At 46.9% G+C, this 26,271-nt stretch overlaps 1 protein-coding gene across 1 annotated transcript in view; it reads right to left on the reverse strand.

Annotated features, from left to right (window-relative positions):
* Positions 1 to 26,271, reverse strand: part of UNC5B (unc-5 netrin receptor B) — a 152,253-nt gene that overhangs the window by 37,855 nt on the left and 88,127 nt on the right. Inside the window, 1 exon segment of the mRNA XM_005281868.5 lies at positions 4,751 to 4,972. Coding sequence (XP_005281925.2) covers positions 4,751 to 4,972 — 222 coding nt within the window.

The raw sequence follows: 26,271 nt of genomic DNA on the forward strand, positions 1-26,271 counted from the left end.
GATTTAAAGACTTCAAGTGATGATCACTTCACCACATCCATGGGCTTATATAGACCCATAACTTATAAGAGAAACTTGATTGTTATTTTTTTTCAGGACACAGTTACAAAATTAGTGATGAAGAGAGGGGTAGATGTAAAATATTTAAATTTTAGCAAATCATTTAATTATGTCAGAGCAATGATTCAACCAGTTCATTATCCTGTCTCTGACAGTGACCAGAACCATGAGGATTTCAGAAGAAAGTGCAAAAAATCAAGTAATGGACAATTATGGAATAATATGCCCATAAGATACATTTTTCCTAGTCCAGGCAGCTACTGGTTGATTTATGCTCTGAGCATGAGAGAGTTGATATCACTTATATACATTTTAAATTCTACCTATGAACATTCTCACTATCCATTAAAGATCTAATTGTTTTTTTAATCTGACTAAGCTCTTGGCCTCTGATACCCTTCACCAATGAGTCCTGAGGATTGATTATGTGTTGTGTATTTTCTTTTTATCAGTTTTAAATGCCTTTCAATTTCATTAAATGTCCCCTCATTCCTGGATTATGAGAAAGATAAATGCCAGTGCCTGACCTACCTTCTTTAGACCAGCCATTATTTTGTATAATCTCCCTTTCTCGTTCGTTTTCTCTCTAAACAAAAATCTTGATCTTTCCAATCTCTCTTCATCCAATTTTTTTCCCTGCCTGTAATCATTTTCATTGCCAGCCTCTGAACCCCTTTGTATTTCTGCTTTACCTTGTTTGATATAGGGTTGGCAAAACTGAATAGAGTATTCCAGGTGAGGGTGATACCAAGGATTTATATAATGGCATTATAAAAGTCTCAATATTCTTTTCTATCCTATTCTCTAAGCATCCTGTTGGCTTTTTTGGTTGCCACTGCACACGGAACAAAGCCTTTCAATGAGCTGACCCCTAGCTTTTTTTCCTGTGTGATTCCATTTAATTTAGAACTCAGCAAAGTGTGTGAGTAATTCACGTTGTTGCTTCCAACGCGTCTTTGTCAACAGTGAATTTCATCTGACATTATGCCATCCATTCACCCAGCTTTGTTAGGTCCCTCTGAAGTTCCTCAGAGCTCTCTAGATTGACTATCACAAATAAAGTTGTGTCATCTGCAAAGTTTGCCACCTACTTTTTCAGCCTGTTCCAGACCATTAGTGAATATGTTCAATTAGAGAGGAAGGAATGTCTGGTGGCTAGAGCAGGGGTCAGCAACCTACGGCACGGGAGCTGATTTTTGATGGCACGCTGCTGCCTGCCGGGGTCCTGGCCCCACTCAGCCCCCCCGCCCACCGATTTCTCCTGCAGGAGCAGGAGGCAGAAGCTTGGTCATGCCAGCAGCCAAGCTCCCCCCTCCCCCGCTTCTTCTCCCAGCATGGTGCTTTCCTGCCCCTGCCCCTCCCTCTCCCTCCCGCCAATCAGCTGATCACCCTTGTGAGGGGGAGGGAGAGAGAAGAGGTGGGGACGGGGCCCTAGGGAAAGGATGGGAATGGGGCATATCCCCTCCAGCCCCCTGCTGTGAGCACCCCCACGAGCTGAGCACCCCAGCCCTCTGCCCTGACCCCTGAACCCCCCACACACACACCCAGCCCTCTGCCCTGATCCCTGAACCCCCTAGCACACTTCCAGCCCCCGTTCTGACTCCTGCACCCCCCCACACAGACTCAGCCCCCCCCCCACACTCCATGCCCTGACTCTTGCACCCCCCACCACACCCCCACCCCCACCCTGAGCACCAAACAGGAGCTCCTGCACTCCCCCATTCCCACTTGCACCCCCAGTCTGGGGTCCCTGCCCTGACCCCTGAACCCCCTCCACACACCCAGCCCTCTGCCCTGACTCCTGAACCCCCCACACACACCCAGCCTTCTGCCCTGACCCCTGCACCTCCCCCACACCCACCCTTCTACCCTGATCCCTGCACCCCCCCACACACCCAGCCCTCTGCCCTGACCCCTGCACTCCCTCACACACCTCCAGCCCCCGTTCTGACTCCTGCACCCTCACACATACCCAGCCCCCCCACACCCCATGCCCTGACTCTTGCACCCCCCCACACATCCCCACCCCCACCCTGAGCACCAAACGGGAGCTCCTGCACACACACACACCCACATTCCCACCTGCACCTCCGGGCTGGGGTCCCGGCTGTCAGCCCCTTGTGAAGTGGGCTGTAGCCCACGAAAGCTTATGCTCAAATAAATTTGTTAGTCTCTAAGGTGCCACAAGTACTCCTGTTCTTTTTGTGGATACAGACTAACACGGCTGCTTCTCTGAAATCTGACATTTTTGCTGAGAATTTTGCACCACTTTTCTATCAGAAAGGCATTTTGCCAAAGGCTGAATTTTTCAAAAGAGACTAAGGGAGTTAGGCACCCAAATCCCATTGAAACTGAATGGGTATTGCAGGCCTTCCTGAGGCTCCTTGAAAAATCCCAAGCAAAAATCTTCCAACCTTCTCTGATCAAACAGAACAGGTCCGAGTATGGATCCTTGGGGCACGCCACTGTTTACCGTTTGCCATGCTAAAAACTGACCATTTATTCCTGCTCTTGGTTTCTGTCTCAGCCACTTTCTAATCCATGTCAGTATTCTACGCCTTACCCCAACTACTTAGTTTTCTCAACCACCTCCTGTGAAGTGCTTTCTGATAGTCCAACTAAATTATATCTAATAGTTCTCCTTTATCAACACTGTTTTGTAGCTTGGAGAGGAACAATTTTCATCTAAAAAAGCCATGCTGGTATGATTCCTCCCACAAGGGTATTGAACTTAATTACATTGTGGTCACTATTATTAAGTGGCTCAACTATAGCTACATCTTGACTGAACTCCTGCCTGTGGGTTACATACAACTAAGTTGGGAACACTGTCTCCTTTTGTGTTCTCTAGAACTAGCTGTTCCAAGAAGCAACTGTTTTAACATGTTGATAAATTGCTTCTCAGTGGGGTACCGCAAGGGAGTTTGATAGGTCCAGTCTTATTTAATATCCTCATCAACAAAGTTGGAGGGAATCATAGAATCATAGAATATCAGGGTTGGAAGGGACCTCAAGAGGTCATCTAGTCCAACCCCCTGCTCAAAGCAGGACCAATTCCCAACTAAATCATCCCAGCCAGGGCTTTGTCAAGCCGGGCCTTAAAAACCTCCAAGGAAGGAGACCCACCACCTCCCTAGGTAACGCATTCCAGTGTTTCACCACCCTCCTAGTGAAATAGTTTTTCCTAATATCCAACCTGGACCTCCCCCACTGCAACTTGAGACCATTGCAACTTGTTCTGTCATCTGCCACCACTGAGAACAGCCGAGCTCCATCCTCTTCGGAACCCCCCTTCAGGTAGTTGAAGGCTGCTATCAAATCCCCCCTCATTCTTCTCTTCTGGAGACTAAACAATCCCAGTTCCCTCAGCCTCTCCTCATAAGTCATGTGTTCCAGACCCCTAATCATTTTTGTTGCCCTCCGTTGGACTCTTTCCAATTTTTCCACATCCTTCTTGTAGTGTGGGGCCCAAAACTGGACACAGTATTCCAGATGAGGCCTCACCAATGTCAAATAAATGGGAACGATCACGTTCCTCGATCTGCTGGCAATGCCCCTACTTATACAGCCCAAAATGCCGTTAGCCTTCTTGGCAACAAGGGCACACTGTTGACTCATATCCAGCTTCTCGTCCACTGTGACCCCTAGGTCCTTTTCTGCAGAACTACTACCTAGCCATTCGGTCCCTAGTCTGTAGCAGTGCATGGGATTCTTCCGTCCTAAGTGCAGGACTCTGCACTTGTCCTTGTTGAACCTCATCAGGGACAGCTCTTCTACTAAAAGTCACAGATAATACAAAATTGAGAAGAGCTGTGAATAGCAGTGAAGACAGAGAAATCACATAAAAGTGACCTAGACAGTTTGGACACATGGACAAGAAATGATCATATGAATTGGAAAAATACAAGCTAATATATCTGGGGGGAAATAATCTCAAACAGAGATATACAGTGGGAGGAAGAAAACTAGAAAGTGGTAAATTCTGAGACAGACTTCTGGGCAATAGTATACAACAAATTAGCCATGAGCTTGCAGGAGGATCTGGCAGCAGAAAAGATCAATTCGATTCTGGGTGGCACATGAGGACACTTCACAGCACAGAGAAGGGTGATCACACTCCTGTTCTCTTTGGCTCTGGTGTGAATGCTCCTCCAATATTGCATTCACACATGGACACTTCAGTCTCAGATTTTACTAAAGACTAACAAAAAAATCTTCAGTGGCCTGAAGGAAAATTAGACAAAGTAAAATGCACATAGCTTGATCAAACAAGGCATACTAAGGAGGCATTATATCAGTCTACAAATGTATGGATGGAGTAGGCAACAAGGAGGGAGAGGAAATTCTTTCTTACATGGTGGGAAGAACTTGCAAAATCTGACTGTGGAACTAGAGAAGGGGCTTACAAAACACTTTTAAAGGGGACCCATCCTGTCAGGCGATGCTGAAAGGAGGCAGTAATACTGTTCCTCATCCAAAGTGGAAAGGGATCCAGTTATTCCTCCCTTTCAAGCATGCCTGCACAGTAATGTGCTTTAAATACCACTGTGTTGTACACTACAGAGCCTTAAAAAGAGAGAGGGAGTAGACAGATGAAGTGGCAGAGGAGAGAGAAAGTCAGCAAAGAAAGAGAAGGGGGGGAGGGGAGGAACGGGGTAAAAAGAGAGTCGGGTCTGCAATGGTTTCTTACCAGTCACCTCATCCAGGCTCTCTTTAGTGAGATGGTCATTCTGATTGACCCACTCGCCATTGCACTTGAAATAAATCTGAGTGGCTGGGTTGGCTCTGCAGATCAGCTCCACAGGTTTGTTCTTTACAATGTATGCATCTTGTGGCTCCAGTAGGAAATGGGGGAGGGTCTCTGCAGGGGCTGATGGGAAGGAATCTGGAAGCACATCACCGTACTCAATTCCTGCAAGGAAAGAGAGAGAGTCAGGAAAACAGTTACTCCTACAGAGCATGCTCCACAAATGCTTCCACTAGCGTAACCAGAGTCTAAACCAATAAGCTCTTTATTTGAGAATTATCAGACACATACATGCACATAATATGTTGGGGAAGGGTCAACACACCTTTTGTAAAGGGAAATCATGCCTCACCAATCTATTCGAATTCTTTAAGGGTGTCAACAAGCATGTGGATAAGACAAGGGTGATCCCGTGGATATAGTGTACAGTAACTCCTCACTTAAAGTCATCCCGGTTAACACTGTTTTGTTGTTACGTTGCTGATCAGTTAGGGAACATGCTCATTTAAAGTTGTGCAATGCTCCCTTCTAATGTCGGTTGGCAGCCGCCTGCTTTGTCTACTGCTTGCAGGGAGAGCAGCCCATTTGGAGCTAGCTGGTGGGGGCTTGGAACCAGGGTGGACCGGCAGCCCCCCTATCAGCTCCCCACTCCCCTAAGTTCCCTGTGCAGCAGCTGCCTGCAGTTCAGCTGTCCCTCCCCCCACTGCCATGTGCTGCTCCTGCCCTATGCCTTGGAGCTGCTCCCTGAGACTCCTGCTTGCTGTGCAGGGGAGAGGGAAAGAAGGGGGGGCTAATGTCAGGGTGTCCCCCTCCCCCCTGCTCCTGCACCCCGCTTACCCCATCTTCCATAGAGCAGGGGAAATACACAACAGGGCTCAGGATGGAGGGAGCTTGCTGGCAGCAGCTGTGGTCTCAGCAAGCTGATCTAATTAACAAGGCAGTGTACTTAAAGGGGAAATGCGCATCTCTCTCTCTTACACATACCATGTGTCTCTGCAATTGTCTCCCCTCCCTCCATTCCTGCTGCCTTGCAGAGTGAGAGAGTTAACCCCTGAGGGCTCAGCCAATTGCTAGTTCATCATTTAGCAGTAAGGGAAATATCCCACTCTCTGACTCCTCCACCTCAACCAAGCTTCACAATCATCATCACTGTGTACCAGTATTAAATTCTTTGTTTAAAACTTATACTGTGTGTGTGTGTGTGACTATATATATATATATAATATATAATAGATAGATAGATAGATAGATAGATAGATAGACTCTTTTGTCTGGTGAAAAAGAAATTTCCCTGGAACCTAACCCCCTCATTTACATTCATTCTTATGGGGAGATTGGATTCACTTAACATCGTTTCACTTAAAGTTGCATTTTCCAGGAACATAACTACAACGTTAAGTGAGGAGTTGCTGTACTTGGACTTTCAGAAAGTCTTTGACAAGGTCCCACACCAAAGGCTCTTAAGCAAAGTAAGAAGTCATGGGATAAGAGGGAAGGTCCTCTCGTGGGTCAGTAACAAGTCAAGGAAACAAAGGGTAGGAATATATTCTCATTTTTCACAATATCAGAGGCAAATAGTGGGCTCCCCCAAGGATCTGTAGTAGGATCAGTGTTATTAAACATATTCAAAAATGATCTGGAAAAAGGGGCAAACAGCAAGGTGGCAAAGTTTGCAGATGATACAAAATTACTTAAGATAGTTAAGCCCAAAGCAGACTGGGAAGTGTTACAAAAGGATCTCACAAAAGTGGATGATTGGGCAAGAAAATGGCAGATAAAATTCAATGTTGATAAATGCAAAGTAATGCACATTGGAAAACATAATCTCAACTATACACACAAAATGATGAGGTCTAAATTAACTGTTTCCACTCATGAAAGATTTTGGAGTCATTGTGGATAGTTCTCTGAAAACATCCACTTAATGTGCAGCAGCAGTAAAACAAAACAAACAAAAAACACTAACAGAATGATAGGAACCATTAGGAAATGGATCAATAATAAGACAGAAAATATCATAATGCCACTATATAAATCCACGGTATGCCCACATCTTGAATATCATATGCAGTTCTCATCACCCCATCTCAAAAAAGGTTTATTAGAACTGGAAAAAGTACAGAGAAGGGCAACAAAAATGATTAGGGGTTTGGATCAGCTTCCATATGAGAAGAGATTAAAAAGACTGGGCCGCTTTGGCTTAGAAAAGAGATGATTAAGGGGGGATATGATGGAGGTCTATAAAATCCTGAATAGTTTGGAACAAGTGAATAAGGAAGTGTTATTTGCCCCTTCACATAACAAAAGAACCAAGGGTCACCCAAGGAAATTAATAGGCAACTGGTTTAAAACAAACATAAGGAAGTACTTCTTCACATAATGCAGTCAACCTGTGAAATTCATTGCCAGGGGATGTTTTGAAGCCAAAAGTATAAGTGGTTTTAAAAAAGAATTAGATAATTTCATAATGGCTATTAGCCAAGATGGTCAGGGATGCAACCCCTTGATCTGGGTGCCTCTGACTACCAGAAGTGAAAACAGGGGATGGATCACTTGATAATTGCCCTCTTCTATTCATTTCCTCTGAAGTATCTGGCACCAATCAGTGTCCGAACACAGGATACTGGGCTAGACGGACTATTAGTCTGAACCAGTGTGGCCATTCTTATGTAAAATATCACTGCCAACTACTTCACTGCCACTCCACACAGTTTGCCATACCCTCTTAGAAGCCCCATTAGTCTGACTCAGTGTGGCCATTCTTATGTAAAATATCACCGCCAGCTCCACACAGTTTGCCATACCCTCTTAGAAGCCTGAAAATGATTATTTTCTTCCAGATTTTGTCCTTCCCCTGTTTATCCCTCATGCTTCTCTGCTCTGCGGCAGCCTTTCCCTTTCTTCTCTCTCAGACACCTTCACCATGTGAGTGGGGAAGTGCTTGTTTTCACTGCTGACAACAAGGGCAGCTCTCAGTAACTTTCAGTGTGTCACATACAAATGGTGGAAACAGAATCCAACAGGGGCCAGCCTACTAGCCTTGAGGCATCAAAGGAGACCCAAGTTTGGGTGCCTCGCTCCTCGACCAGTTCAAGGCTGTGAGCCCTACAGAGGGCCAGTGCCTGTAGAGGAAGGGAGCCCTTTTAATCACACTATAGTGATGTCCTCTGGCTAATACACAGAGGGACATTTACCGGCTCAGGAGAAGTTGCATATATTGACCTCATCCCCTGGAAGCAAGGCTGATACAATGTGTACCTTAAGGGAAGGGAATGGGGAATATCTCTCTGGTTATGAAAGAGATTGGAGGCCCTCAGAGAAGAAAAAACAAATATTAAGAATCCAGAGAACATTCGTCACTAGATTATAAATTAAATGTACTTCTGACATGTTCTGTGCTCCAACAGAAGCCTGCTCTTTCACCCTTCATTGGAGCCATGAGCAACATATGACTCAGCCAAGTGCCTCTGACCCACAGCCATGCTGCTGTTAACCAGACCCAGGGCATCCATAGTGTGTCACTGGCACCCTAGCACTCCAAAGTCACACTAATCCTGCAATTCTTGCTGGGTGGAGGTACTTGCAATAGGGAAAACGCACGATAAATCCAGGAGTTGGGGCAGGCACTTCATGTCAAGAGCCACCTCATCATTGCCCAAACAGCAATGTGAATGCATTATCAGGACACAAGACACTTGAGGCTACTCTGAAGGAGGGTGCTTGGAGGATGTACCTACAAGTCATGGATCAGAACCAAAGGGGTTAAAGAAAATCAAGCCGCTGAAATGGAAAGGAGGCTGTTCACACTATCTTCTTCCCAGTCTCCTGCTCCATGTCAGCTCTTTTCACAGGTTCCCTTCTGTGAGAATGAGCAGAGGGTCTGGCACTGCCCCAGGGCCTCCAATCCCACAGCCTAAAGGAATGCATTGGTATGATCCAAACAAAACCCCAGCAGGGCTTGCATTGGGAAAGCTGACCATGACCGCAACATAAATCACACAGACCTGCCTTTTCAGGTTTTAGGCACAGCTCTTTTTTGGATTCCAGTGGTCCCCACACCAGCCAACTCTCCCGCTTCTTTTGCATAACACTCACATTCCACTACCCCTGCCCATGCCCTGCTCATCCCTCTCAGAAGATTATACACTCCAACACAGAGATCACAATATTTCATGAATGATCAACAATAGAGGTTTTGCAGCAGCTGCAAATATAATCCAAAGTACCAGTGACTTTTTTTTCCATGACTAAAACCATTGAATTGGTAATGGACTTGGACACCACACTCACAATCTCCCTGGCACATAAACGTGACTACTTCTATTCCAGCCAGGCCATTTGCTTTAGGAATCAAGAGCTATAAAGAAAGCAAGATCCTAGAGCCCTTGACAGCGGAGCAAGGATTTAATATATTAGTCTCCTCTCTAGAAACCTGAGTTCAGGTAAGACATTTTGGTCACAAGTGTCGTGAGTTTGTCAGGTATGATCTTAGTGAATATTTATCCACATATACCGAAAGTTGACACAAAGGGACAATTGGTAGCTCGTGTTCAGGCAAGGCCAAGTAGTGACACAGAACAGAGGTGATGTAGGTGAGCACTGAGCTACCACAGCAGAGCTGTATGTGCCCAGGAAACAGCATAGGACGTAGCAGGTCGGGCTTAAGATGCTTGAGCAGAGTTGCCTGCATGCCCTACATCCAGCTCTAATGAATGCTGTCCAGTTCATCACCTTCATGAGCCCTAAAATGTAAACTAAGAATCACTAAACCCCTAGCATTCACGAATCACAAAATCAGGCCCTTTAAAAATCATGAATTTTTAAAATGTGAAGGTTGTTTTATTGACTTTTTGGTTTCAGAGCCTTTAGGTAACTTTCAGGTCAAGTTTTCAGGCTTTTCTCTGCAACCCTGAGGGTTATAAGCTTATCTTTTTTTCAACTGGGAAGTGGAAGTTGAGATTCTCAGCTCCAGGCACTAGGGCTTCACAGTAAATGTTGCCAGATTGGTGATAAAATCTTGAGAGCTGGCAATGCTGAAGTGAGCCCACTCCCCAGTCACCCGTAGCAAAAAGCTATGGTATAAAAGAGGGCCACGGAACATTGAAAGTGTTATAGGAAGTAAAAAGAAAACAAAAGCCAAGCAGACCAAGAAAGCAAAATGACCAAGTTGCCTCCTGAGTGAAAAGCAGCGAGTGAAAAAACACACGAGGTCAGTCATTTAAAATCCATTTAGGAAAATTGACCTTCCATTTCCATTTTAACACAACACTAAGGGAGAACAGTAAGAAATTTGTCATAATCCATTAACTGCTCTTTTGGAAACAATGAATTAAACTCCAAGCTAGCTTCTCTCTCTCTCTTTCGGGCTCTTCCCCTCTCTGCTGCTGCCACCAGCCATTCCCTCTCTGATTTCATTTGCAGGTCTGTAATTTTCTCAGCACCCTACCAATTGCACTGGGACACAGAATAATTAGGATGTACAATGCCCTCCTGGAGAGCTATTGTGAGCTGCTGCCCAACTCAAACACCAGGCTGCCGGCTGACGCCCCAAGCCATCACAGGGTAGGAGGGGAAGAAACAGGCAGGAGAGCATTATGTTTTTGTGAAGAACTGAACACAGTGCAATGAACATTCAAATACTTGAGGATTGAAGGATTTAATGAATAAGTGTCCTTCAGTGTAGATCCCACAGATAAACAGCGGGGAGTGATGACTAAAGAACAAGCATGTTCACAGCTTTCTGTTTTGGCCTTTAAAAAGAAGACATTAGTACAAAGCTCAGCAGGATATCTGAGAGGACAACCAGCACTGGGGGTGACATAAGCACCCCATCAGTTACAAAGATAAGGAGCAAGGGGGTGGGGAGAGCCTATCAGAACTGGGGGAAATAGGTACGGGAAGAATCACACTCAAAACTGCTGACCATGATAATGTTGCAGGTGATGTTCTCAATGGAGTGCATGGATTTTACTGCTGGGCCTGACATTAGACCATGGTCTTTTGCGAACAACACCAAACACAACTGATAGGCATAGAAAGGTTCTGGCCAATTATGGAGCACAAAGCACAGGAGCAAAACCAAAATGGCTTCTGCCCTCAGTGAGTAGAGACCAACTGATACAGATGGACAGAAAGGAGCAGTATAGGAGAAGCCTTCACCTTTCATCAGGAAGACATCATCTTATACCTCACATCACTGAAATGCTGCTACCTCTGGGGTGAAGCAAAACAACTATTACACAGCAACACAACACAACAGCAGACCCTATTAGAGTTGAAATTTTAGCCAAGCGCCAAGGCTAAAAGCTGCTCATATCGCAAAAAGCGTCACTCGAATTTTTGAAGTGCATTAGATCAACAGAAACCAGGTGAAGTGGAACATACACTGCACCTAAGATACATGTTCAAGGTAAGAAATAAATGACCATGTTACAAACCATTTACTTGACTATAATCACCCTCCCTAGTCACCATATTCAATGCTCTCCAGACCAGGTGCCGCTGGGAACACACTGTTACTGGTTTACAGAGAAGAGCAGGTCTGTGAGCCTGGCTTTGAGTATAAAATTCATAGGGCACTGTACGTCCTCACAATCTGACCATGAGACTTTGTGCGGTGGAACCCTTAATAGCTGAAGTGGAGGTCAAGACCTCTATTTTACCTCACATCTGAAAACCGCAGCACACCTAGCGCCATGCTGTGGTATTGATTCAGCACCGTCCCAGGGGGAGGAGCATCACTTTCTCGCTGAATCGCCAACACTACCTATTGCAGAACCTGCATGTTTCTTGGAGATCTCCCATCTAGGCACTGGCCTGATCACATCCTGCGTCTCTAACTTGGCCTGATGAGAATCATGGAAAAAGGTAATACGGCTACAAGCAACAGGGTGAGTGGATGGATTAGCACAGTGCCGGAGAGGCTTCTACCCTGCATTTGGCTGAGCATTGCTGATTCAGAGGGATGGTCAAGTGCAGCACTGCAGAGACCTGTGCAAAGCAGCAGGTAAGAGCAGCTGATAATGCAGAGACCTGTGCAAAGCAGCAGGTAAGAGCAGCTGATAAAAAGAGATGGGAAGTGCCAAGTCACTCATGACTGAATTCCCAGTGACTCCTGGGTGCTTCCAGTATGTGCCATAAATCAACACGTTCTTAACAACGTGCACATGTGTAAAAAGCCAATGCATGCTGCAAAAATGCCATTATGTATCACCATACCCATATTTAGGTGCCATTGTCACTAATGAGTTCATACAAGGCTCTACCAGGCCTAAGTGCTCAGTCTCCATTGCCTCTAGTTATTTCATAGACTCATAGGGTTGGAATGGACCTCAGGTTATCTAGTGCAACCCCCTGCAGGGCCAATTCCCAGACAGATTTTTGCCCTGATCCCTAAATGGCCCTGTGACAGTGTACCCCATAAGGCTTTATGGGGAGGGGGTGCTTATAAATGTATGTATGACATAACTGGAATATGTTTTGTGCTGCCTGTGCCAGGTAACATATCTCCGTAAAGGTTATGGTCTACTATATCTATTCATCCTATTTGTACATATATATATATATATATATATATATATATATATATATATATATATATAATTTTCTACTTGAGGTTAAGAATATGGGCTGTATGCTTGCTTGGTTTCTAAGTAAGCTTTGGGAGGCATTTGGTCAGCTTCTTTAGGAAGGAATTCGCCAGGTTAAATACCTGATCAGGGAACACTTGGAGAACAATGCTCCAATCCACATAAGAAGTCTTCCTGGAGACATGCAAGATACCATGTGGACAATGGCATCGGCCTGTAAAGACTGAGTCATGCAGGGGCATGTGATTTGCCCAGGTGACTCCAAAACTCCATCTTGGAGCTGGACTTTGCATAGGAGGGAGGAGGGGGGTCCCCACCCACAAGAGTCTATTTAAACCCGTGGGAGACCCCCTCCATTTTGTCTTCATCTGGCTAAAGAAGGAGCCTCTCCACCCCCCCCCCCCCCCAGGATACTTGAAGGAGACTGAAACAAAGGACAGTAACTACAGGGGGTGTGAGTGATTGCTGGACCCAGGCTAAAAGGAAATTAGCCTGTAAAAGGGAGTGCTCTGGAACTGGTGAGGAAGTTATCTGTATTTAGTTTGATTAGACATAGATTTGCGCATTTTATTTTATTTTGCATGGTGACTTACTTTGTTCTGTCTCTTACTACTTTGAACCACTTAAATCCTACTGTCTGTATTTAATAAAATCACTTTTTATTTAGTAATTTACTCAGAGTATGTATTAATACCTGAGGGAGCAAACAACTGTGCATATCTCTCTATCAGTGTTATAGAGGGCGAACAATTTATGAGTTTGCCCTGCATAACCTTTATGCAGGGTAAAATGGATTTATCTGGGTTTAGACCCTATTGGGAGTTGAGCATCTGAGTGCTAAAGACAAGCACACTTCTGTGAGCTGGTTTCAGGTAAACCTGCAGCTTTGGGACAAGTGATTCAGACCCTGGATCTGTGTTAGAGCCAGACAGGAGTGGCTGGCTCAGCCAGACAGGAGTGGCTGGCTCAGCAAGACAGGGTGCTGGAGTCCTGAGCTGGCAGGGGAAACAGGAGCAGGGGTAGTCTTTGCACATCGGGTGGCAGCTCTGTGATCCAACCCGTCACAGGCCCCCTCAAGGATTGAACTCACAACCTCTGGGTTTAGCAGGCTAATGCTCAAACCACTGAGCTATCCCTCCTCCTATATCTCTGGGGTGGCAGTACAGTGGCTGCTGTAGCATTACATCACGTCCTCTTAAACGGACACACTACGAGCTCCTGGATCACAGGGAACTTCACCTGTTTTACCCATTGTTCAATCACCAGGCTTTTTGGCAAAATAATGTAACCTCTTTGATTCCACAAATCTAGATTTTCTGGCAAAAGAGGCTGAGTAGTAAGGGTATCTGTTTCCAGCATCAGCCAATGAAGTGTGAAAACCTCCTTTAAAATAATAATATTTTGCATTCTGACAGCACTTTCCTACCAGGATTCCAAACTGTCTTACTAAAAATTAACAAAGTGTCTATCTCTGCAATGATAACTTCTTGTTATTACCCTCCCCCCCTTACGCAGATGGGGAAATTGAGGCACACAGTGGTAGAGTGACTTGGCCATGGTGTCAGAGCAGCTGGCTTGTGGACAGGCAGGAATAGAAAACCCAGATCTCCAGACTCCCAGTCTCCTCTGCTAACTCACCTATGCTCAAAGAAGTGGTTGATCCCAGGATGGATGCACTGACTGTTCACTCATAGAGACCTAACAAGAAGTCTTGATCACAGGTTAATGAATTTGGTATCCTCAATAAAGTCTCTACAGGACAGCTGCTGGTATCTCAGTTCATCCCCACTAGCAGCCACTGCCTAGGAGAAGCAAGAGACTGGAGTGACTGGGTGTGTTACAAGTCAGGAATGAGGCGCACTGGTGGAGCTGGACCAACACTGGATCAGCTGGGGACCGGAAAAGGAGACTGAAGGTCAAGCGGAGACGTACTGTAAGAGCGTTGTGGGAGAAACTTGCACAGAACCTGACTGGTTCTACCCACAGCATTTCCTGTCCCTCATTTTCCTGAGACCCAACATTCATCCAGGAAAAAAAAAGTAATCCCAGTGTCCCACCATAATGGCTCGCGGCATATATCGTGCATATGCTCCACCTCCTTCCTGTACTGCAGAAACGCAGATACACACATAAATATTGATTGCGACGTGCTCTGCGACGTGCTCTGCTTCCCCCATTTATGCTCTTTGCCTGAGCTGCAGGCCGTTTTTATGACTTTGTTTTACAACTCTAATGCCAGGATCATTTATAAAGTAGGTTTGTATATACCGAATGTAAACATTAGAAATCCATTAGTCTCTTAAAGTGCGTCTGGCAGAGTTCTCCCCACCCTAGCCCTCCCGGTAATCTCCAGTCCTCTCCCAGGCATGGCTGAAGGGAATTTCAAAGGATTACAAGTACTTAAAGATATATTATCCCTGGCCAGAGTTGTAATGCAGGCCTGAAGCTACCGATTAAGTTTCTCTCCGCTGCATGTGCGCCAGTTAGTTTTTTATTTCACTTTTTTTTTTAAAGTCAGATTTAAAACCCTATGCCATGGGCTAACAGCACTGCAATTTACAAGCTGTACAAGCACGAACTTCCTCCAAGCAGGGCGCTGACTTGCAGAAGGAAAGGGACCTTTGCCTTCTAGTTTACAACATTCTTTCCTCATGACCTTACATATAGCATCACCTCCCACCCAAAATTCATGGGAGTATTCTGATGCTTACCAGCCTGCCCCATGTCATATAAATCCAGCTCATACAGTGACCAGAGAGGCATGAATTGACTTCAAGTGCAGTGGGGCTGAGACATCACAACTTGGAGACCTTTCATCTTCACACGGAGACATAGTGTCATGACAGGATGCTGCTACATCACATCACCATATGCCAAGGCAACACCCCAAATGCAAACATCTCTATGTTCTGTTGTGGCACTGCCATGTGATTGCTTTGTCCCAGAACCCAGGCTAGGTAAGACGGCAGGCGCTCTTCCGTACTACAGAATAACATGCAAATCCTTCTGGTGTGCGTGAGAGGGCTCATCATTAACCAAAACAAAATCCAGACATTTTCCCTTCTGCAGTAGACACTTTGCTTCTCTGTTGATTATAATTGGGGCTTTGGGTCATCAGAGAGGATTTTGGAGGGGGGGGGAGGGGGGAATTACAGATGAGTCATGGCAAAAGTGGATAAAAAAAATTGCAGATTTGACTCATCCTTGATTATCTGCAAAATGATCTGTACTATCCCTGCCCAGGAGCACAGACAGCCCGTCAGCGCCCTGCCTGGGGCTCAGCAGCAAGAAGAGCCCGCAAAACCAGAAAGTCAGAGTCTGTGACTCCTGGGACCTCCTGTGACAAAACCACAGCCCTACTTACAGTCCAAAACACGTTTCCCTTTATAATGTACTTACGGAATTCCAATAGTGCCTAATGCACAAGTCCACAATATTGGGATGTAAGAAATGTGTCCTTCAGGAAGCTCCAGCATTTTCCAGAAGGCTCCTCACCCCAGTTATACAGCACAAGGAGGGAATCTGAGTGTCGTGCCCAGTGGGGTCACATAGAGAGCTGGCAGCTCAGCTGGGATTAGAACACAGGACCATCTCTATCCTTGTCTTTTGTTCTAATCGTTTGATCACATGATTCCCTAAATCCCCTTTCATTTCCGTGAATCAGCCCGTAACTATATTGCCGAGGTGACCAGCCTTCCTTTGTTTCTGTGAGGGGAAAAGGAGAGGCTCCTGATGTTGGGGATGTGGATAGCAGCATATTATCTCACAACCTTCTTTCTTATCCACACTAGTCTTATATGGAATAACTTGTACCATGGAAATACCAGTGAGTTCCAAGCAACTATTGTCACTAGGCAGCATGGAGAAAGACAAAAGATTCCTGCATGTCCAGCCCCCATCCAGATCCAACCCCGGTATCTGCTGAGGACGGGACAATGGGAAAGCAGCCAATTCTCTACTCCTTATACAAAGCTTGTGCACATCATTTATGTGAAGGGGCAAAGAGCCGTTTCCCCACCAAGTATCACCAGCACCCAGAATCTGGCAATGCTCACCCTTCAGCTACATTCCCTCACCCCTCCTGGCCTGTTCTCCCATACATTTGGTTCATTTACATAAATACCTGCACAGCACTAAACCAGAGCAAACTAACCCTTCACCAGAGAGACCACCCCAGTGTGAGGGACACCAGCAGCCATGGCGTCAGCTGACGCGTCTGTACCTGGTTACACCAGGGCTGAGCTTTGCCCTAAGAGACTGCTCCTCTCTTTCCTCTGAAAATGGAGAAGGGAAAAGAAAATAAACCATCAGCCCAGCTCCCAGGTAGACAGCTCCCTCTCTCTCGCCACTTCAGCTGTTGCTTGCAGCCAGCAGTGAAGAGACAGAATACACAAAGTGGCAGCTCAAGCCAGGCGTCCTGCCCCTGTAACGTGCCTCTTAGTGCCTCTTATTTCTCTACGACTTAAAGTGAGCGAGGGAGGGGGCCAGGGAAGAGAAGAAAGAAATAACTGCTAGCAATCTTTATTACCATCAAGCAGTGGAGTGCTCCAGCCCCCAGTCAGCCCACAATTCAGGGGAAGGGAGAGCGTGTGTTATTAACCTCCACCCTCCTCCTTTCAGTGCCACAAATCTAATAGGCTGTCCCTGCCTGAGCAGGGACGTGAGGCTTCCAGTCATGTCATTGCAGCACCAAAAGATGTGAAACAAGCCTCAGCTGGGAGTGGATTCTTTGGGCCTTGCTTTCCCATAGTTAATGGCTGGGCTGTTACCATCAACAGTATGGTCCCTGTTAAAGTTTAATGGTTCTTTGTTCAGGATGGGGTGGCTGTGGTCCTCGGGGCCGCTTCTGGAGCACTGACTCCTCATTTTTCCCTACTTGAACCCCTTTCATTGCCACTCAGGTCACAACCACCATTCAGATCAAGGAAACTCCTTTGTCACTAAACAGTGGGAGCCCTCCTGGTAGAGCTGAGCAAGCTTCTTAGGTAGAACTCTGAACCCCTACAGATACGAGGAAGAAGCCAAAGCAAGACCCCATGCCCAGCGGCACAAGGCACTGAACCTCAGGGGCCTCCCTACTTCTGTTTCATACCTTGCTCTACAAGTTCCAGGTTTCTTATCCGTGGGGAACACAATTAATTTGGTGGAGGAGGGTTCCAGCTCATGTGTATATTTCCCTGTGGCCACACTGAGAATCAGTCTAGGTTTTAATGGCTTTCAAATCCTGTTTGGTTTTACCATTGAGTTGAAAGAGCTAAAAACCTTTAAAAAGGTGAATATCAAAATGGATAACGTCTGCCACTGGCTCAGATGGGCAGGTTTCAAACCGGAGAATTTTCCCCAGTAGTGGGGATGGCTGGAAGAATCCTATGTAGGCCAGGGAGAGCCGTGGGGACTACTGGGCTCAGAAATGCAGTCCTAATGAGCAGCACAGGATCTGGGTGGCATATTCACATAGGATTGTTCTGTTGAAACCAGTCCCCACAGTGCTCCCTGGCTCCTGCCCCTTTGCCCCACTCTAGCAGCGCACACAGGCCATAAAGCTGCCCTAAGGCCACCTCCTTCCAGCACTGGGGCATGGCTGAAAGGGACTGGACACAGTGATGCCCAGCCTGTGTAACAGCCCCTTGGAAGCCATTCCAGACGGTCAAATTTAGCAGCCCTGATTTACACCAGAGGTCAAAGTGGTTCCTGTGAGCCCTGCTATTAAGGGAAGTGCTTTAGGCTACCTTTCCCATCCCTGCCTGCCAGCTGTGTGAAGCACAGCTCTGCTGCATCTGTGGATGTGGCCCAAACAGTGTGGATGAAAGAGAAGAATGCCGTAACTAAAGAAAGGACCCCGCAGCTTGACAGAGCACATTTGCTTCTTCGGCAGGTTGCAAAAGTTGATGTTTCAGTGAGCTATGGCGAGTGGGAGAATGGGAGCTTGGGATGGCAGCAGGGAGGGGAGGGGTATTTTGTTGGGAAGAAGGAAGAGCACCATGCTGGGCACATTTATCATAAGCAATCAAAACAGCCTTTTATACCCCTTCCTGACACTTGCTAATTCCAGCCAGCCCTGGCCACCCACTGCATGGGAAATCTCTTACATTCTCTCCACGGGGAAAAAATCCATTTAGTATTTGGGGGGGTAGGGGGGGCAGAGCGCACACACAAAACAGCCCCTTTCCTTTTATACCAGCTTCATTGTGGATGAATAGATTGATGATCCTGGCTCTTCTTAATATAAAAAGGGAAACACTAAGAGCATTAATTAAAAAAAACCAAACACCTGTTAAATGGAAGCTGACTGGTATGGGAAAAGCAGGGTTATTTGCAACGGAGAAGCACCCTCTTCCTGGTATAGGCAGATTCCACTAGGAGAAGTTTTCTATAGCTCCTTTACCGCAGGGGTCTCAAACACAAGGACCGCGGGCTGCATGCGGCCTGCAGAGTTATTTGCTGCGGCCCGCCAAGCTCCCCTCACCTGCCGCCCCCTCCTCCCCCCCAGCGGGCCACGGCCCCGCTCCTCTGCCTACCTCCAGGTGCGGTTTGGCGGTGCTTAGCGCTTTCCGAGAGGGAGGGGGGAGGAGTGGAGAGCCGCGCACTCAGGGGAGGAGGCAGAGAAGAGGCAGGGAAGGGGCGGGGATTTGGGGAAGGGGTTAGAATGGGGGCGGGGAAGGGGTGGGAAGAGGCGGGGCAGGGGCAGGGCCTCATGGAAGGGGTGGAGTGGGGGCAGGGCCGGGGGCAGCTGGGGTGGGGGGTGTCAGTGATGTGGCCCTTGGGCCAATGTACTAGTCCTCATGGGGCCCTCATGGTCATTTGAGTTTGAGATCCCTGCTTTACCTGATCTGCCACTTCCACCTGGCATAGCAGGAAGTCGTCACTTCCCTAGCCTTTCAAGAAAGGTCAAATAAAAAGGAGGTGTTAGCAGGAAAAGGGAGCGTAAAAGGGCAGGGAGGACTACAGGGGGAACAGACTGCTTGGAATGGGAACAAGGAGCCAGCCACAGATGCAGGCAGAGAAGCCACAGAATTATAGAAATGTAGGGCTGGAAGAGACCTCAAGAGGCTACCAAGTCCAGCCCCCTGTGCTGAAGCAGGGTATAGTTAGGGTGACCAGATGTCCCGATTTTATAGGGACAGTCCCGATTTTTGGGTCTTTTTCTTATATAGGTTTCTATTACCCCCCCCCCACACACACACACCACCTGTCCCGATTTTTCACACTTGCTGTCTGGTCACCCTAGGTATAGTAAACAGAGACCATCCTTGACAGGTATTTATACAATTTGTTTTTAAAAACCTCCAATGGTGGGGATTCCACAACCTGCCTTGGAAACCAAGATTACTGGGGGTGGAGGGAAAAGTGCAGCTGGAGAACAAGAGTCTCCATTGTTCTCTTTGCCTTTACTTCCCCCGCTGGAATCCTGAGCAAAGCTCAGTTTGCTGCTGGGCAGCCAGGGGTCTCAAGAAAGGCTACTTAGCAGAATACGGAAGCAGAGTCGAGGATAGAGCCTTTCCCTCTGCTTGGGGGCAGAAAGGTGGGGGTGGGGGATGAGGCTAGAGGGGGCATTCTCCTGAATGATGGCTGAAGAAGCTGGTGAAGAATGAGAGAGGGTGATGCCTGGGAAAGACCCCCTCTCTCCATATCTGAACTGCTGCGGGTTCCTGACTCCCTCTTTTCCACCTCTAGAGAAGAAATATTTGCTGTGAACACAGGTCCAAATTCATCCCTGGTGTAATTACACTGAAGTCCAAGGTGGTACACCAGGGATAAATCTAGCCCCCAAAGTCCAGAGATACAAGGCAATGAATGCGGCTATTAGAGAGCCAGGCCAGTCAGCATCACGCCCCACTCACCTGGTGAGCTTACTGAACTCATTCAAAGACACAGCTTAAAAGTCATTATCAAACCATGGCAGACAACACAAAGAGGGGACAGCTTCCTTCTTAACGAGCCCCGTGAGCTGTAATTTCTCCTCGGGCACATCAGGCAAATGTGTTGCTCTCTGCTTTGTTAAAAACAAAACCAAAAACAAAACTGGATGCAATTTTGGTTAAGGTTTAAACCTTTTGCCATTTAATCAGCTTCATATTGCTCCTAGTATTGAGGCACTAATAGCACTGGCAAGATCCAAGCAGAAAAGCCAGCACTGTGCACTCCTCCTCCTTCCCAGTGATGCCAACACACCTCCGTCTGGACATATAATATCCCTGCTATTCCAACCTTCCGGCCTCCCGAGGCCAGGCTGCCAGTCACATCAAACTACATGCTGGTCTTTTAAATAAACATCTGCCACACAGAGACCAGCAAATTCACATGTACCTTTTAGCTACACTGAAACCCAGGCCTTTGGAACGGAGCAGACTGAAAGTTAACACTGGGTGTCTCCTGCCCCTTGTCAAACTATGGTCCCCACAGAGGTACTGGGAGTTTTTAAGATCCTGTCTATACCGTTTCAAATCTATGGGGGGACCTAGTTACAACACAGTAGCTCCAACCATGATCAAAATGTGTGTTGGTCTTGCACTATAGAAGGGAAGAACTGTAGTTTAACAGTGTTCCTTAACCCTGCGAAAACTCCACTACAATCGAAGGTCATTTTACAAGCCATTCAGGTCCTAAACATTTGTGGAAGTAAAGAAAGACAGAAAACATGGCAGCACAGGGTAGGCGCGGTTACCCACAAGAAACGTGATGTTTTCTGAACCCAAGCACTTAGGACGTTTTCAGGGTGAAACATACAAGCACCTCTCTCTCTCACTCTCTCTTGCTTTCTCCAAGTTTTTTAATGCTATTAGCAGATAAAAAGTAATTATAATAAACCTGACAAAGGGAGGGAGTTTCAAAAGTGCCTAAGTGACATAGAAACACAAGTCCCATTGATTCTCAATGAGAATTTTGCTACCAAGTCATTTAAATACTTAAAAACATAAGATACCCCAAATTCTGGTCTCAGTTATAACTTGTGTATACTTCACTAATTTCCAGTGTTGCAGATGTAACTGAGAACACATTATGGCCCTTAGAATAGAAGGAAAGAGACACATTCTCTTATGGCACGCACACACACACACACACACACACACTTATGTAAGAATGAGAAAGATTCTCCTACATATCCATGCAGTAGATTTACACACAGGCAACAAAACTTGAACAAAGAAACCAATACTATTTGAGAGTGTAGTGCACTGACTGTGATCACACTACTTCCTGCACACATTTACAGGGGGGGCATTCCTCTGTCTCAGGCTGCGATCTTTAAAGAGGATGTCATTCTTCTGATGTCAGTGACTTTCAATGGGAACCAGGTGCCTAACTCCCTCAATTCCTTTTAAAATATCCCAGCCCTAAGAAACAACTGAGATACTATACTATAGACTTCCACCTATGTATGCAGTTACATTTGTTCAAAATGAGTACACACCTCTAAGTGATTATTACAGAGGGTGCAAGTGTTACCCCCGGTCAGTGTGTGTTACGCATTCTCCTCTGTTCCCGATCCGCGGAGGATGAGAGTCAGTTACAGTGCAAGACACAGAGCCTGGCTCTTCAGCTCAAACTGTGGTGACTCCTCCTTTCAGGTCTGGAGGTCTCTGGTTCAGTGTGTCAGTGGCCATCACACAAGGCAGCGCAGGATCAAGTCCAAGCCCTTTGCTACTAGCTACCATTGGGACACAGGCATAATGTGAAAGGGTTACGTTTGCAGTGCTTTCTAAAAGGAAAGAGCCACAGGATTTTAAATGATCCCTCTGACCCTTCCCGCCAAATAATGTTTTGTCAGGTTGAATTTAGCACTAGTTCTTCATGTGTACAAAGTGCTTTGGGATCTTGATGAAAGGTACTATATAAATGTCAGTCATTATAAACCAAAGTAATCCAGCATGTAGGGAAAAGGGTGCATTTCAAAACACATACATTTGGTGCTACAACACCTACATTTTTATTTGGCGGGGCGGGAGGGGGGACAGGAGTACTTTGAAGGCTGCTTTTTTCAAGCTATGAGTACATGATGTTTCCAAGCACGACATTGACTTGAAGTAGTTACAGAAAATGCAGCTAGAAAGAAGAAAATGCCCTGCCCTTCCTTGTTTGGACAAAGATTTCCAACTAAATCCTGACTTTAATTATAACTTTAAATCTTTTACCAGCAAAAATCAGTATAAGGAATCAATCAAAAGGCTGCATTCAGCACCTTATGCTGCAAAGGAGTTTCTTCTTGTGTCTGTCCTGAAATAAGGCACCACCGCTAATCATCCGAGCTGACAAGACAATAAAGTGTTAACTAAATCAAAGGGAGAGTGTTCTCGCCTCATGTCCTCCTTCAAGAGCAAAACAATTATAGTCTCCCTGACCAGGACTTAACAACATACAGGACTTAATGATGCTCTGCTTTCCAAACACCCCCCACAACTCCAAATGATTTCCTTTCCCCAAGTTTGCAAATAGTGCAATAATTTAACCTCCCTTCCATTTCAGGTTTATTTATTTTGTGAAGGGGTAGTAGGTTTAAAAAAAAAACGGAAGAGTCTCTTCACCTCCTTTTCTGAAAGGAAAACAGAACACACACAAGCTATTGAGCTGGGACTAAAGATTACAAAGGTCCTCTCTGTATTGGCGGAGTTTTGATTGTTTTGCCCTACACTGTGTTTTTGCTTTGCTAGTACCAGCAGGTCAAGGCCTCCTTCCCCCTTCGTCTGCCATCAGCCTATTCAACCCCACAGGACAATTCCCTCAGCAAGGGGCACTGAGAAAAGGGGAGGGGCCGGGTTTTGTCCTGTCATGGGACATTTTTGAGGAGAGGGGAGGAGAAAGGCCAAAATAAAGGAAAGAAAAGAAGGGGATGGCAGGGAGTGAGGGAAGAAGAAAAGGCTTCAGAACGTGACACATATCAATAGACACCGCTCAGCACTTTCTGCTACATTTGGCAATTTGGGGTCTTTTTCTGAGTGGCAACAAAAGGCCGGCTGGCTTCTGTAAACAAAGTCCTTTTTGCCTCACTGACCTCACTTGAGCAAGCAACCCTCATGAGCTCTAGATGGGCAGCATGGAAGAGTGTGAGAGCCAAAAAAACCCACATACCCCACCAATTTCCCCTGTACTTCTGTCCCACCCGATGAGCATTATGTCTACTCCAGGATTCGATTCAGAGCCACGCCACATGACCTCCAAAGCAGAAGGAACATTACTGCAAGACTGCAGTGTGTGCAAGGAGCTCCAGCTGATGGCTTGATAAGCAGCAAGTGGTGATTGAGGCTTTGTCTACACTGGACTTTGTCTTCAGAGGTGTGAAAAAACACCCCTCCCTCCCCCCCCCAAAGATAAAAGTTTTATTGACGAGAGCTTTCCTGCCGAAAGCTACCGCCGCTTGTTGGGAAAGGAAGGTTTTTGCCGGCGGGAGAGCTCTCTCCTGCCAACAAACAGTGGCTACACTGCGCACCGTTTAGTGGCACGGCTGTAGTGGCACAGTTGTGTTGCTAAAAGGTGCGTAGTGTAGACATAGTCTGAGAAACGTTTCACTGCACCGCTTTATACAATTCATTAAACTTCCTTATTTGGTGGTAACCAAAGTGAGAAACTGATTTCACACAGAGCCAGGCATAGTGTTAGCAAGCTCCTCTGTATTGCTCTGTCCAGGAACCTTAATGCTGAACAATGGCCCCCAATGCTACACCAGCCCTGGTCCTCCACACAACTCTGCTAATGCTGCTCAATCTATGACAGACAGGCAGTATATGGACAGACATAATTTGGAATATGTATCTATAGCTACAGCCAGGCCCCTTGCCACCTGGAGGCTAATGAGGAACCAGATCAGGGTAAATGCAAATGCATACCAGACAACACAGAGATAATATAGTCAGTCAACATGGGACCTACTTATGGAAGAGCACTATGTCATAGATGAACCGGGACAGCCATAACTAACATACCAGATATAAAATGGCTTATACACAAGCCACCTCATCCTGTCCATCCCTGCAATGTCAGAGAGCTGCACAGCAATCATGGTTAGCACATGGCAGCCACAAACAGGCCAACATAGAACCATTCTGGACAGTGGTGGATTAGCCACTGGGCCAACGGGGCCCATGCCTAGGGGCCCCGGCCAATTGGGGCCCTCCGTAAAAATGGGTGCCCCGGTGCCTGACCCTCTTCGCCTGCCTGGTGCTCCTGCTGGGAGCAGGTCGGGGCATGGGGGCTTGCCCCACTCTGCCTGCCCAGTGCTCCTGCTGGGGAGCGGGGGCTTGCCCTGATCTGCCTGCCCGGCGCTTCTGCCGAGGAATGGGGTTGGAGTACGGGGGCTTGCCCTGATCTGCCCGCCCGGCGCTTCTGCCAGGGAGCGGGTGAAGCCCCCACACCATGACCCCGCTACCCAGCAGGAGCGCTGGGGGGAAGAGGGGAAACTGCAGGTGGAAGGGGTGGGGAGAGGCCCCCACTTGCTCCAGCCCAGGGCCCCATAAACCCCTAATCCGCCTCTGATTCTGCTTTTCCTGCACCATGGCTTGCTTACTGCTATCCAAAACCCATGTGCAGAGGAGGTCATAGGCACCAACTTTTCCTGGTGCTCGCCCCCCGGCCCCGCCCCCATTCCAACCCCTTCCCTAAAGTCCCCGCCTCAACTGCGCCCCCTCCCTGCCCCATTGGACCCCTTCCCCAAATCTGTTTTGCGGCATCAAGTGCTGAGAGCTAGGGGAGAAGTGGGGACATGGCACGCTCAGGGGAGGAGGTGGAGCAGAGGTGAGCTGGGGCGGGGCACTGCTGGTGGGCGTTTTCCCCGTGGGTGCTCCAGCCCCAGAGCACCCACAGAGTCGGCGCCTATGCAGGAGGTGTCATTTTCTCTCACCTGCGTATCAGCACCCTTGAACATATTCATATGGGAGCTTGCTTTATCTACTGACACTGGAGCCTTAGAGTGCGCCAACACTATACCACGCTCTGACTGCTCCTTGTGCAAAACACTGCACGCTTAGCCACACATTCTCTCTCGCTCTTTGCCCACTTTGCCATGGACATTGGACATTCTTCCAGTCAGTTTCACACCCACTGCCCTATTTGCCATGGCCATTGCATCCATTAGATTGCTATTACCGGTCAGGGGCATGGTGTGAATAAGACACTCCACCCTTTACTTGATGTGTGCTGTTTGCTATACGTGGATCAATAGGAGGCAATCCCAGGCAAGGGACACTACCTCTTTCTCAAGCATTTTGCTGCTGTCTTGTTGCCAGAGATTATTGCATGCAAAAGGATGATCAGGGAGTGGAATTTTGAGACAAAAGTGGCTGCGTGCTGACTGTATGAGACAGAAAACCACAGCCCCGAGAATGAGTAAACTGAATCCGAGAGACTGAGAGGGGGAGGGGCACGGACGTCTCCTTTAGCCAGGAAGATGACTTTTCTCTCTCTCTCTCTGTCTCTCTCTGACAGTAGGTGAAATGTTGGCGCACAGCATATTTGATGGGATGTATGTCACACATTTTAATCCGACGGACTTGATCCGGATTACCCGCAACATCTGTTCCTCAGTGACTTATGTGGAGATGTTTGCAGCCAGCTCTCTCAACTTGTAAAAGATTGACAACCTCCAACAAGCAGAGTCTTTCATGGGGGGTGGCATTTTGGGGGAGGGTCTGAAGGGAAATCAGTTTAAACAAAGAAAACAAGAGACAGATTCAGAAAACAACTTCCCCCACACCTGTCGGCTTGTTGTTCCACAGTTCAGGGCAATTGTCTCTGTCACATGCAAACATCAGCAGGGAAAGCGTTAAAATCCTCTCTCCTGCAATTGTTATCCATCAAAACATTTGGGAGATTATCGGAGCATTAGTGGCGGAGAAACCCAGTGTCCATCCCCCACTTCCTCTCTTCCCCTCCCCAACTGCGCCA

Source organism: Chrysemys picta, chromosome 7 (assembly GCF_011386835.1).
Source record: "Chrysemys picta bellii isolate R12L10 chromosome 7, ASM1138683v2, whole genome shotgun sequence".
NCBI classification, from domain to species: domain Eukaryota; kingdom Metazoa; phylum Chordata; order Testudines; family Emydidae; genus Chrysemys; species Chrysemys picta.